Here is a 15,066-nt window from a genome sequence, read left to right as displayed (position 1 = left end):
CACCCACTATCCCCACCTCACCTCAGTATAAGGCCTCCGTCATTGTCTAGCCCCCATACGCTGGGGCAGACTGCAGTATCAGCCTACTCATCACCGGCAAGGTAGATTTGGACCTGCTGCCTTTGCCTACCCCGGGCTGCCCTCTGCAACCCTCAGTACCCATTGGCCTTCTGCTAGGCTGCAGCCTGGTGCTTTCCAGGCTGGAGCTCCCCAGCTCCTCTGCCTTTCCCCAGCCCTGCTCCACTCAAGTACTCTGCTCAGGTCCCAGAAGCTAGAGGGAATCTGCCTGAGCATCCGCATAGCAACCCCTTTATAGGGCCAGCTGCGGCCTGATTGGGGCGTGGCCCAGGTGTGGCTGTTTCCCCAATCAGCCTAGGGTTTTCTCTCTCAGCCCCGGCCCTCTCCAAGGGCTGGCTTTTAACCCCTTCTTAGCTGGAGTGGGGTGACTCCGCCCCGCTACACTAAGGCTGTGCAATCTTTCCCCAGTTTTGGTTCATATACGTTTTAGTGACATGAAATGGCAACTTGCCATCATATGGTTTCAGAAGCCATTGGCTGCATTTTGAATTTGATTTATGCAAAATGGAAACATTAAAATGAAAACTAGGCTGAAACTGTGCTATCCTAACCTATCAAATTATCTTATTTTTATCCTTCACCATAACAGGACATGTTGTAAAGAGTCAGGAGACAAAGTATATCCTGATATTCAAACACTGGAGGCAGTTGGGGTACCTCAAGAAACCACTGTCACCCTTGGAGCCAATTCTACTCTGTCCCTGTCACCAGCATGGATTAGGGCATCATAAGGGTTGCTTTAAACTATGCTGGGTGGCTATGGCCCCAAGAGGCTGCTGTGTTATTCAGGGATTTCTGGAAAAAAGTGAAGCCACACCCCCAATTCGCCCCTCTACATTAAGGTTTGGGAGGCTGGATGGTGGAGAGGTAGCTACAAAGATCTGATCTACTTCCCCTCTCCCATGCCAGGAGAATACCCATTTGGCCATTTATGCCAGCTTCTTGGCCACTCTGCACAGCCAGAAGGACTGGTGCAGGTTAAAGGATCTACCCCATAGTGTCACATCATTACATGCCTTTCTTCCTTTGTGCTTTAAGGTCAGCATACAGTGACCAACTTTTACACATACTACATTAACATAGTTAAATTTCCTAGCTTTTACATTGAAAAACATCTTGTGTAAATGTGGAATAAAAGGGAAAGGATTAAGAGAGAACTGTCCATTTCATTAGAAAGGTGTGGTAGCTATCTTATTAAAACAGTAGGGCACACACTATGATAAAAATCCAAATAAAATCTATTTTTGAGCAAAAATAGTTTTTTTTTAAATCTTGTCACTTTTAATTTGGTTTTTAAAAATAAATACCAAAAGAACCAGTGAACATTGTTGCTTGTAAAGTGTCATATTTTAGAACAGCTGTTGTTTAGTTATACAGGTGCCAAAGAACAGTTCAAAATCAGTCAGCTATTTTTGGAAATACAAAACAAAAATGATTTTAATAATTCTGAGCTCTGACTCTCATTTATAGTGTTTTCATCCCAGAGCAAATAAGTTCACCTTATAAATGTATACAAATTGAGTTCATAGCAGAAGGTCTCACAAAACTTAACTAGAGTAGTTCAAAGGGCATTGCTGTAATAGATGGAAATGATATTTATTAAACCATAGCCTATACACTTTAGTTGGTCATTCAGTTTGTTTTTCAGGTAATGTGATTTATTTTATGATGGGCCAGATTCTACCCACCTTACTTGTGATGAGTAGTACTTTACTTCTTGAGTAGCCCTATTGAATTCAATGGTACTAATCAAAAGGGAGTAGGAATGGCAGAATCTGGCTCTTTCTGAACTTCTAAAAATCATGATGTCATTTAAAGATAATAGCTTTCTTAGTTCAAATCCTTGCTTCTGTTCTAGATGAGTGTATTCAGTCTTAGATATGTCATCATTATCACTATCATAGCTTGTTGCTCCAAAACCACAGCCAAGACATAGTGTTATTACTTACCTTGAATAGTTCCTCCAGAGTCAACAGGTTGTTGACAAGGGGGACTTCATCAGGCATGTTCAAGTGTTTACTTAAGCTCTCCACATTCACATTTGCGGTCATTCCACAGCTTCCACTTGGTCATATTGTCACCAGTCTTGGCCTCCCCAGCTCTCACTCTATTTAGAGTACACAAAACGTTTCTGGTTGACATTAGTGCCTGGAGGATATTGCTCTGAAGAAATCAGGTTCTCCAAGAATATTAACATTTCACCCCATTTTGTTTCTCTGTAGCCTTCCACAGTAGTATTTTGAGGAAAGGGATTTTCAGAGGCAAATCTCTTTCTGGACTTCAGCCTTTTGACTGGTGGAATGTGTCCATACAAAGGATGACCATACTGAGGCACAGAACTCTGCTGTTGAATAACTCAGGGTGAGACTGGTTGCTTGGATTGTTTTGGGGTCAGCTCCCCAATTTCTATTGGCCAGTTTCTGGAGTACACAATTCTTTTTTATTTTCTTGATGTAGTCTTTGAATGTCAGTATTCAGTCTAATGTGACCCCAAGGTACACCAGATGTTTGTGGTGCTAAAGGATTATATCATCCTATGATATCTGGAGTTTTTGCTTTGCCTGATGGTGTTTCAGTGGAAAGTGTATACTTGTGTCTTACTAGGATTGGCATTCAGAAACCATGTGTGATAGTATTTTCTAATTACACTTGGGAGCCAGTTAGAGTGTACTCACTGTCCTCAAATCTTTCCAGTTGGGAGGTAATGCAAAGATCATCTGGATAAATTAATCTTTGCATGTTGGGAAATTCTGGTTGGTGATTTTTGTAGATGTTAAACCACAAGGGTGATAGCACTGAACCTTGGGGCAATCCACTGAGTATGACATTGGCTTTTCTGACCATCCATCATAAAAAAACAAAAAACAAACCCACAGTTGATTGTTGAGCAGGGAGAAGTTGATCTGGACCATTTTGCTATTTCTCAAAATTCTTTCCAGTTTCAGTAGACATGCACAATGGTTCACAGTGTTGTAAAAAGCTGACAGATCAATAAACACAGTCCCTGTAATTTTGTAGGTTTCAAAGCCATCTTTCATGTACTGAGTTAGGCTTACAACTCTAGCCCACAGCATTAATATCCTTGATCATCAATTAGCTTCCCTTCTACTGTTGGTGCTATTCTAACCATTACCACTTGTTCACGTAGCTTGTCCTTGCAGAGTAAGGATATTGGGTGGTAACTCCTTACAAAGTTAGAGTCTTTGTGTAGAATGAATAGTGCAACCACTTTGGTCTGTCTCCATAGCCTGGGTATCTGTTTTGTCTCCATGCAAGGGTTAAAAAATTGAAGCAGTCACTTCTGTGGTCTCATCCCAAAAATCCAATAATAGATATGCCATGACTTATGTGCATAGCTCACATTTAATGCTGTCATGAGAATATGCACCTAAAGTTTAATAAAACAGTTATTATTCTGCTCTTGGCTGCCAGCAGATTTATCCCAAATCTCTACTCTATTTCCTGAGCATAGCTGTAGGAGTGACTATAACCTAATTTTCCCTCTTGCTTGATGGTAGGAGTACAATAGCCTACATTTAAATAGCATTCAGGTTGTGAACCAAACTAACAAACATGAGAAAATTCAAATTTATGGCTGACATTTCATCTTAGCTCAAATCATTATATCCATTAGAAGAGGACTGCTAAGCTCTAAAATATCATTTTAATTTCCCTAGCTTTTGTCAGTTTGGGTCACAACCTGAACATTTTTGAAAGTAAGGTTTTATATTCAGCACTTTTGTTTTGTATTCAGCATCCTGTGTGTGTGTGTGTGTGTGTGTGTGTGTGTGTGTATGTGTGCGCATGCATGTAATAAATTTATATATATAAAGAAAAGCCCCTTAGGTACGTATGGCACATATGTACCAAAACTGGTAGATAAAGAAGAGATAAATAAGACATGTGAGATTCCATCCTTCAAGACAACTTTCTGAAAATTCATGAAGATATTATTCTGCATCTATAGAATATGAGCTATAAACTTCAGACTATTCCTCTGTTTCTATGTTCATTTATTGAAGCACCATGTCTATAGACCTTTTGCATCTCTGACATTCCAAATTTTCTCTGAAAGAGAAAGTGTACTGTACAAGAAGGCTTTAAAAATCAGTCTAGATATGCTGCTGTCATATCTGGTAGCATTTCAAAATCATCTGAAGTAACAGCTGTGTACAAACAAATAGTATACTCCTCAAAATATTTTTGTATTTCTTCCAACACCAGCGTCCCATTCTGACACCAGTATTACCTCTCTGGTATGCTGAATGGTAGCATAGGTCCAGGATCTTGCAGATTGGCTTCCCAGTGGAGGAGAAATCAGGAAGCAGAGTATGGATCTAATCTAAGTGTAACTTGGTTTATTTGCATACCTACAGCAGTCCTGGAACACAGGTGGTCAAATAACACAAAGGAAATTGCTTCTTTCAAGAAACAGAGCCAGCCCTAATGTCTGGTTCCCAGTGATCTACTCTGCCTCAATAATTGACCCTAATCAGAGATCAAAGCAGAGATCAAACTCCCCTCTCTTCTCACACAGCTCTCACTCCAAAGACCACTGCCTCTACACAGAGCCTTGCACAACAAAAACTCACAACCCAGCATGTCTTCCCAAGACTGGACATTTTCTTGCATGCCTTGGAACTTGGAAAACACTGTGCAACTAGTGCCACTTGGTGATTCCTGTCAGACCACTACAAAAAGCCTAGGCTCAAACCTGCAGACTTTTACAGCTGGTTACTGTACTTTGTAGTGCTGTTCAAGTCAGATCTAAAGCCAGTTGAAGTCAGTGGAAGACTCTGTTTGACTTTATATCAGGTGTGAAATGCTCAGGCTCATTTAGATCTACTTTGCTGTGTCCTTCAGGAAAGGGACCTTCAGTGATCACGATTCATTGTCTCTTCATCCAAAGGAATAAATAAGTAAATGAAATGGACAACAAGCAAAAGAGAAGGATGAAATTTCTCACTCATTTCTCACACTTTAGAAATCCTGATTCTAGATTTGTGAGTCTTTTCAATGTGTTGCACATATCCGAACAAACAAAGGGTACGTCTTCACTACCTGCCGTATCGGCGGATAGCAATCGATTTATCTGGGATCAATATATCGTGTCTCATTAAGACGCGATATATTGATCCCCGAACGCACTCACCGTCGACTCCGGAACTCCACCAGAGCGAGCGGCGGTAGCACAGTCGACGGGGGAGCCACGGCTGTCGATCCCGCGCTTTGTGGACCCCAGGTAATTCGATCCAAGATACTTCGACTTCAGCTATGCTATTAGCTTAGCTGAAGTTGCGTATCTTGGATCGATTCCCTCCCCCCCCCAAGTGTAGACCAACCCAAAAAGAAGCAGTGTGTGCAAGTGGGCAGGGCACTAGACTGGAATTCAGGCAACCTGGTTTCTATTCCTGGTTCTGCTACTGACCTGCTGTATGACTGCGTGAATGACTTCAGATCTCTGTGCCACCTTTTGCCTATCTTGTCAATTTACCATTTCAGGGCAGTGACTGTCTGTCACTATGTGTTTGTATAGCACAGTGGCTCTCAGTACTGGTGACCCCTTTCATATAGCAAGACTCTGAGTGCGATCCCCCTTATAAATTAAAAACACCTTTTTTATATATTTAACACCATTATAAATGCTGGAGGCAAAGCAGGGTTTGGGGTGGAGGCTGACAGCTTGCGACCCCCCATGTAATAACCTTGTGATGCCTTGAGGACCCCCTTCTTAGGTGGGACCTTTAGGTCCTCTCATAATAAATAATGATACGCAGGTTAAGAATTTAAATTAAAAAATTCAAAACAAATTTCTGTGGTTAAGTTTTTTTGCCTCCCCGCCGGAGTTACTTTTTAAATGTATAGTGACCACACATAGTATAAACACTTGAGTAATAATAAAAATGAAGATAGTTTATAGCAGTCACTTCTGTTAGTGTGGGTGCAGTGTTGCCGTGCATGCTTTTCAAGCATTGAAGCCTACCTGCACAGTTGATAAATTTGACATCTGCATGTCCAGGTGACAATGTATATATGCAAAACCTATGTGCTGCTAGGCTCTGCAAGGCGCACATGCAGGTGTTCGTGCTATAAAAGTGTACATACAAAAATGGAGACTGCATTGAATTTCCCTCTCCTGTGAACATTTGGACCACAGTGTCTGAAACAATAAGCTAATTTTATATCTTGTCAGGACTTTCATGTTATTAATCATGCAACTGAAATGTGGTCACTAACCACAAAGAGAAATAACAACCTGTGAACCGTGTATGTTTTAACTTTTGTGAAGTGATTCTTGTTACTTCCAAATACTAACTGGCACAGCCAGAAGCATAACTGCTAAGCACTGCAGAATTTTGATACAGAACAATTTGCTGTTAAAGCAGTGGTAAACTCCTGAAGTCTGAAAATGCTGGCTCTCTTGTTGCATATTCCGTTTCTGATCCCCTTCCTTTTACTTTGTTTTACAATGCTCTACTACACCCTGCTACAACTAGAGGATTTGTGTTAAGATTATTCTCAAGATTTCACTGACTTGCAAGAACCATGAAGATCAGGTGCCCACCAGTTATGTGTACGTGACGAGACAAGGTACCTCATGAATGCTTTTTTGGCTAGAGCTGCATTGTATCCCTTGCTGCCTTGCTTTTCCAGGTGGCTGGTGGAGTGGGAAAAGAGTCCTTCAAGATCTCTCTTTCCCCCCCTCTCTCCTACAAAGGCATTCTGCTGTGACAACCTTCTCTGCAGCATTGAGGATAGATTATTCCTGTCTGTCTTCAGAACTGTCAGCACCACAGACTGGGGAGAATTATTTAATACACACCTAATTCCTCCTGGCTTGGGAATTCAGGGCTAGAACAGTAACAGTGTTTGTTGAGAGTCAACAGGTAACTTGGAGGTACCCACAGAGGTCATGGGTAATTTAACTACTGTCCTATAAAAGTTTGGTGTGCTCCAGAAAAGCGACATATGGTCCTATGGGTGTGTATAGGTGGAGAAATGTTCTAGTGTCATTTATGGAACCAAGTTAGGCACTGCAGAAACCTGGACTTTGCACGTACATCATATTTAATGGTTTGTTTGTTTAACCTGTTCTTGGCCTTCTGAAAGAGTTAAGTGTTGATTTAATTTTCTAATTTTCGAGTTACTTATAGGTCCAAAGGTCTTAAAATTAAAATGGAGATTATAAACTGATTCTGGTCTGAGTTTTGAGGTCTGAACATGGACCTTTTCACTAAAAACCCGGTGTCCTTAGATTGCAAAGTTCTAAAGGCCAATTTTTTTAGCCACAGACACAGCAAAAATGCTTGCTGCAAAAATGGTGCACATCATATTCAAAACCTTTCCAGGTGTGCACAAATGGACATTTACTTGTACAATTTGAGAAACTGTGTGCCTAAATCTTGTTTGCATGTGAAATAAACTGATCCGCAATTGTTCATTGATGTATACATGCTCATTGTGCCTGTGGATGAAAATTTGGACATTAAAATTTTCTCTGTTCATTACATTTGCAATACTTCTCCTCAACCTCTGCACTGCACACAAAATGATTTTAGATGTACTGAGATTGTTTGAATCTTTCTTTGCTGTCTCTGCTGTACTTATCGATCTCTGCTATACTTGTAAGAGCAATTTACTGTCCACACATTTTATCTGTTGGGCTGAGAGAGACTGTGTTCTAGATTTTTTTTTTTAAATTAACCTGGAATGCCAATGTCAAGGACCTCTGCACCTTATTGGCACCATCATACTCTGTGTATCTGGATATGGCTGGTGGCCTAGAACCACAAGCGTATGGCTTGTTATAAGGAATGACTGTGTCCAAAAGGAACCTTGACCTGGCCTGGTCTCTTGAGTCCTTCTCACCTTGTATGGGTGGTAACTGCAATGTATGGGCCTCTATTGAGACAGTGATTAAAACAGGAAAGATTCAGCTCATGAGGGTTCTGAAAAAGAAGAGAGGATGCCGTCACTTCCAAAAAAGCAATCTACATATGAGGTGGCATTATTTATACCTTATATTTTAATATGCATTTTTATGTGTGGTACATTTGAGAGGCTCTCACTACCCCACAATTTTAATAAATCACATTTATACAATCCTGGTGACGCATATAATGTTTTCAGCTTCTGACTATCAGAAGTATTGGGAGTGGTATTTATTGTTTCTAGCAAATGCCTCTATTAATTGGGGTTCCTTGTTGAAACAAGTGTCCTGTCTGAGAAGCCTGCTTCAAACACCTTAAAAGAAATCTGATCTGTAGGAGGAGACATCTGAAAATATTATCATTTGGAAATCCCTGAGCAAAAAAATCCGTGTTGGCATTGCCCTGTATGCTTCCCCCTGCAAGGTTGAACTGTGTGTGTGTGTGTGTGTGTGTGTGTGTGTGTGTGTGTTAAGAATAGCCAGCTTGTTCCCTGTCCATTCAGGTTCATTTCTTAGACTCTGTCTAGATACTTATTGATTCATCATGCCCATGGCTTAGACACTTGCTATTTATATGGAATCAATAATGTAGAGGGAAGATTGTAGCAGGTAAGATCATTCTAAAAGAGAGGATTTCACAGGACTAGACATGTGCCTTGTTAGCTATTTTTTCTGAAGGCCTGAGTTAAGTTCCTCCCCTGACTCTGCACTTTAAAGAGTTTGCCTGGGGTTCTACAGAAAGAAGCTGAAACTTAAAATTAAGATCTTTCTTTCAGTGGGTGAGCTGAGTCTTGGGACATTCTACAAAGTTTCTCCTGAGCATGAGAGATAATGCTGGTGGAGTCTGAAGTACTGTAGAGGATTCTTTGAAAGAGGAGGGTAGGGGACGAGAGGGTAAGACAAGTACTGTAGTTTTCATTAAAGCAGGTATGCTTATACATGCTTGTGTTTTGTGAGAGGTATATTTAGAGTCAAAGATAATCCCTGATATTCTAGTTTAGTTGACAGACTACAGAAAGGGAAAATGCATTATAGAGCTGTGAAATGGAATGTAAAAATGCATTGTAAAGGTACAGACTCTTGTAAAACATTAGTTCAGGTAAACAGCTCTGCTGAGATATTAACAACAACAACAAACAAATAAACCCAACCCCAGACCCAGAAGTGAGTTAAAAGATTGGAAATGTAGAATTTGAGGGATTCAACCCATAGGGGGAACGTAGATTATATTTTATCATATATACATGCACTGAAGGAAAAATTCTCCTTTCAAAGAACTCCCATTCTGTGTACGTGAGGGGAGCAGAATATCAAAGAACCATTTTGCAGCCTGAGAACAAAATTTTATAAGAATCATCTGCAATATGGAACTTGAAGGCAATAGTATTTTCACAAGTTCAATGAGACCTTATTAAGCGAATTATGTAGGTCATTAATAAAGCACAAAAGTTTTTCTGATAGCACACACTCCATAAAACGGATTCAAGTTAAATCAGCTTAGTGGTGCCTTATTAAAGTTTTCAGCGGTTCAAGCAAGTGATGTTCAGGCCCATCCTTAAAAAAACAAAATCATAATCATGAAATGATGACCTTGAGAGCTATCACCCTCTCTTTACTCTTCCTCTTTGAGGGAAAGATATTGAGAAAGTTGTGATGAGACATCTTTGGTGTCATGTAGAATTTTCAGGTTCCTTGATTCCGTTCAGTCTTGCTCTAGTTCTGCATGTGTCTGCGCTAGTTACATTAGCTGAGGATCTTCTAGTAAAGAAGAAAGTTAAGGTGTCAATACTGGTTCTTTCAGCTCTGCCAGCAACATTTGATTCCATTGATCACAATGTTTTCTTGACCTATCTGTAGACCCTAGCTAAGGTAAACAGTATGTGTGGTTCTCTTCTGTCCTATCAAAAAGTTCCCAGAGGATTTTTTTGGGGTAATTACTCATTACTTAGTGAATTCTTGTGCGGTGTTATTTAAATAAGCCTGTAAGCATCACCATGCCTATTTTACAGGTAGGGTAATTGAAGCATAGAAACACTAAGTGCCTTTCTTTCAGTCACAGAGTGAGTTAATGACACAGCTGGGAATAAAGCATAGGTCTGGTGACTCCCAACTATGTCAACCACAGCTTGCTTTTACTAGACTTCAATTACTCTTACCACTGTGGCACATGATAGCTACTGAGCTGCTTGACTCTGTACATGTAACCATGTGGGTACTGGAGACAGGATGCTCTAAGTAGATCTTGATTCTGAAATTTGTCTCACCATCTGGGCCAGCAGCACTTGAGTCGGTTAGCATATAGGGGTGCGGTACAAGGCTCTTTTTCTCCAGCTTTTATTTGAGGTAGAGCTGGGTGCAGAATGGGCATTCCTTTTTAAGGGGAAGGAAAGTGGAGGAAGATCTTTTTGCTGACTCACAATTCAGAATTGTGTATTTTTGTCATGTGCCTGACAGTGCAGGTCACATTTATGAAATAAAAGAATAATAATAAAAAGTGTATCAGTATGGAATATTCAAGACATAGTTCCCATAAATTGGGTAGATTATCATAGAAACCAGAAGTTATCTGCTGTAGTACAGAAGACAAGATTTTTTTTTTAACTCTGTCAAATCCTGAAGGCTGCTCTGAGACAATGTGCCCCTGCTTCTTGTTTAGTCGAGATTTCTGGCACATGGCCCATCAAGTGAGAAAGAGGAAGAGAATAAAAAGTCTTTATGCCAAGTGTTTCTTTCAATGCCTGAGAACTGGATTGGTTCTTTCCCCCAGTGAAATTATATAATTAGTAATCTTGAACCTCCATCTGTTGGAATATCTGTTAATTTACAGAATGTCTGCACACTTTATTGTATCATTTGCTGAAGAAGTTTGATAACATCCTAGGAAAGAATGGACATTCTACCTCCTGTAGTATTCACAAACTGCTCACATTATGTGCTCAGTTGTGCCTGGTCTGCACAGCCAATTCTTGTGGGTGATGTCAAGCTACAGTCCAGGGTTTCTCAGACTGGGGGTCACGATGCCTCAGGTGGTCACAAGCTGTTAACCCTGTGCATGGTGATGCTTGGGCGGTGGCTGTCAGCCCCACGCATGGTTGGCAGCTGGAGCCCTGCCATGTGCAGGGCTGAGAGCCTGATCCCTGCCACGCGTGAGGCTGACAGCCTGAGTCCCTCCAGCCCAATTCCATCCCCACCCCATTCTGTCTCTAATCCCACTCCACCTCCAAAGAAAGGGTGCTAAAATAGAAATTTGCCCAGGGTGCCATTTTCCCTAAGGAGGGCCCTGAGACTGAGACAACATTAGCGGGCTTTGTTGTTTAGTAGCTGAGGAGCTACATTAAACCGCAGACCAATCAGAAAACAGATCAGCAAAAAAAAGTAATTTATAATTTAACAATCTGACACGCAGGCAGGGGCAGCACTAGGGGGGGCTTGCGGGGTCGAGAACTACCCCAAAATTTGCTGTAGCCCCCCCCCGGTAACCACCCTCCCAGTGCAAAGGTCAAACGTTATGCAGAAGTAAAAGTGGCATGGTATGGCATTGCCACCCTTACCTCTACAGTTCTGTGCCACTGCTGGTGGCAGCGCTGCCTTCAGAGCTGGGCACCTGGCCAGCAACTGCTGCTCTCTAGCCACCCAGCTCTGAAGGCAGCACCTGCTGGCAAGGGGGCATTAGCAAGTCAGCTGTGAAAAGTGATATTTGTATCCTTAAGACTAACAGAAGTATTGGGAGCATAAGCTTTCGTGGGTAAGAACCTCACTTCTTCAGATGCAAGAAGTGAGGTTCTTACCCACGAAAGCTTATGCTCCTAATACTTCTGTTAGTCTTAAGGGTGCCACAGGACCCTCTGTTGCTTTTTACAGATTCAGACTAACACGGCTATCCCTCTGATACTTGATATTTGTATGTTTGTTAATATCACTTTTCACTGCCTCCCAGCTAGCTAGAAAGTCTGCTGTGAAGTCTGCACTTGTAAGTCACCTGTGAAAACATATTGACAATGTTTCTTCACGCCCCCCCAATATTAAACAGTAACTATTAAAAATCCCTTTTCTGCTTATAACAATAATTTGATAAAATGTATTTTAGTTTTAATTTAAAAGCTGTGAGAATTAATTTTAAATAAGAGGGTTCTACATTTAGCATTTAAAATAGTGTTAAATATAAAAAAATGTGTTTTTAATTTCTAACGGGGGTAGGACTCAGAGGCTTGCTGTGAGAAAGGGGTCACCAAGACAAAAAGTTTGAGAACCACTGAGCTACATACACCAACCGAGTGGATGTGCAGGAGACATTCTACCTACCAGAAGCAAAATATCTCATGAAGCTCAGCTCCACTGTTGATACACAGGAGAGCACACAAACTGCTACACCCTTTTAAAGGGTGCAATGCTGGCCTCACATGGTTGATTAGCTCTGCTGGCTAGCCCCAGGGGAGGAACAGCAGCATGGTTCCACCTGTTCCCACCCCACATCTTCTTTAGGGCATTGCTGCCACTCTTGGCTGCAACTGATTAGCAGTCCTGAATTCTCCCAAGTTCAGCAGAGGCAATTCTAGCTGGTCTTTAGAGCTGGACAAATGTAGAAAGGTTCCTTCCTCTCTTCCTGCTCCTGTGTGAGCCTATGATAAGACTAAATTATCACTGACACTCTTCCCCAAAACCCTTGTCCCAGAGCTGTATGCAGTTTCATGGGTCCAGCCAACATGCAATTTTCTAACTGAAAGTAATGCCTCAAAAGGACAAATATATATGCTAACAAGGTGTCTATTGGAGAGAGTGGAAATACTCATTCAGGATAGTTTTAGGATGAATTAATTTTATTCCTGTATATGCAATTATAGCTTTTCTAGTGAATCCTCATCTGTGACACGGCCATAAAAATGCGTTGACTTTTGGGAGAGAGAAGATTGGCTCAGCAATGCCAAAGGACTGATTGAATAAAATTAGCCTCAATAAGTCTAGGAGGATAAAGTCAGATGGCTCAGAACTCGCCAGGTCTAAGAGATTCTACATGAAGTACTCCATCTGTGGTTTTATGTTGAGTAAAGATTACATGCTCAGCTGGGGCCAAGCCAGTTTGCTGTGTTCTTCCAGTAAGTCTTTTTCTCAGTCAACTGAGTACTTAATCCTGTTTTCCATTTCAGAACCCAGCCGGTGCCTTGGGAATATCTGGGGCTTGATTTCATTGGGGTTATTAGTGAGCTGGTTTCAAGAGAATGCTTACATCATAATTTTCTTGATGTTTTTCCCAAAGGGGCAAAAGTCTTCCCACACAGATGGCTATAACTGGTGGCTGGCAGACAACTGATGGATGAAATTTTACTCTGGCACCATGCAGTAAAGCATGCTTGGCAATGTGATTATGGCAAACCATTCTTTAGCTTTGTTTTTAAAAGGCTACCAGGAATGCTGTCAGCACAGTGTCATGGGAACCTCTGCTTACCATCCTTCATCTAACTGGACTAAGTAGGTTAATTGCATGGTAGAGGTAGCTCACCAAGTGTAGCTGGGTTAATATCTATAGGATAAACACTTACCAAGAATTACTCCTTTGAGTTTTAGAATGGCTTTCTGTGGAAGCACTATGCTCCATCCAAGAAGCCTAGTAGGGCTGCTGTTTGAGATATGCAGGGTCTAATGTATACAAATGACCTGTTTTGCTGTTGGGTGGCAATAAAACAAACCCTACCTGAATGGTCAAACAAAGTATCTGCTCCTTTATTTGTTTTAAAGATTCAAGTGAATAAACTGATTAGTTCAAAACCCGTCCCATAATGTTAGACCATACAAGAAAAAAGGGATCCTAGAGGAAACTTAAAAACAGTGCTGTACATTTAAGCCAGTTAAAAGGAAGTGTTTCTTTACACAGCATATTCTACTTTGCGTGTGCATGGAGATATACCTATCTCATAGAACTGGAAGGGACCTTGAAAGGTCATTGAGTCCAGTCCCCTGCCTTCACTAGCAGGACCAAGTACTGTCCCTGACAGTTCCCCCCGCCCCGCCCCCGAGATCCCTAAATGGCTCCCTCAAGGATTGAACTGGACTTTTCTGCTGCATGAAGACTTTGAGACAAATAGTGTTGCAGGGTTTGAAAACTGACTTTCCATAACCCTTGCACCGATATAAGTTTAGGATAAAGTTAAATATGTAATAAGTAGACTTGGCAAGCTGGTCAGTTTACCAGTCAGATAATGTCAACTGACCGCCTATTGTTTGACCATGGTCAAATGCCAAATATTCTAGCAAGAATGCTCTGATGTAAGCGACACCTACCTTTTGTGTTGCATCATGGTGCCATTCTTTCATTTTTTAGAACTTAATTTAATCATCTTTCACATTTTTCTGAATAAAAATAACTCAATTCAGTAACTTTTTTGTAATTGGGTATACATATCTATCAAAGGCTAACCCTGTTGGAGATAATAAAGTCTTACTCTTTGTTACTATTCTAATAAATTAGTACTTTGAAATATTTGACAATTTTTGACATTATTTGACAATATTTGACAGGCAAATTGACAAGTTGTTTTTGGACTGGTCAAATGTCCAACCCTAGAATAAGCCCTCATATGCCAGAGAGTGAGATGAGTTTTTAAGGGACTGAGGGTATATAAACAGAAAGGAATTTCCCATGTCATGCATTATAGGGTTTTTTTATCATAATCTTATATACAGAGTGGTATATCGAGCTACAGTGGACCATTCTGATTTGGTATAGCAATTCTTCTCTTCCACTTCTTACAGAATATTTTAGAATGTGCCTCTTTATAGCTTTTGACTTATGAGCCTGAGCATAAACCTTTCCAGTGTAAGCTTTTTCCTTGCTAGTCAGTGTAGATTTCTTAGCCTATTGCTTCTTGGTGGCATGATCGTGTTAGAAAAAAGTTTTGCTAAAGCTTACATTAACATTCTCTCTTTCTCCCCTTCCTTGCTTATTTTTTCTTCCAGATGTTCATTAATAATAATGGGCTCAATCATCAGCTATGTGAGAATGACACTCTTCACAAATAAAGGAAGAGGGAAAAATCGAGATGACTGTTTGGCATCTTTATACC

General features: G+C 40.8%; 1 protein-coding gene across 5 annotated transcripts in view; it reads left to right on the top strand.

Annotated features, from left to right (window-relative positions):
• TAFA2 (TAFA chemokine like family member 2) overlaps positions 1–15,066 on the top strand; it is a 307,424-nt gene that overhangs the window by 252,277 nt on the left and 40,081 nt on the right. Inside the window, exon 1 of one of the 5 annotated variants that reach the window (XM_054025300.1) lies at positions 13,037–13,101. The exons of the other annotated variants lie outside the window; for them this stretch is intronic. Within the exon in view, the coding sequence (XP_053881275.1) occupies positions 13,044–13,101 (58 nt within the window). The 5' untranslated portion in view covers positions 13,037–13,043. Of the gene's footprint in view, positions 1–13,036; positions 13,102–15,066 lie in introns of those variants that run through there. 5 annotated transcript variants of the gene reach the window in all.

Source organism: Malaclemys terrapin, chromosome 1 (assembly GCF_027887155.1).
Source record: "Malaclemys terrapin pileata isolate rMalTer1 chromosome 1, rMalTer1.hap1, whole genome shotgun sequence".
In the NCBI taxonomy this organism is placed as follows: Eukaryota; Metazoa; Chordata; order Testudines; family Emydidae; genus Malaclemys; species Malaclemys terrapin.
The sequence above is the reverse complement of the archived record's forward strand: the minus strand, read 5'-3'. Positions and strand labels throughout refer to the sequence as shown.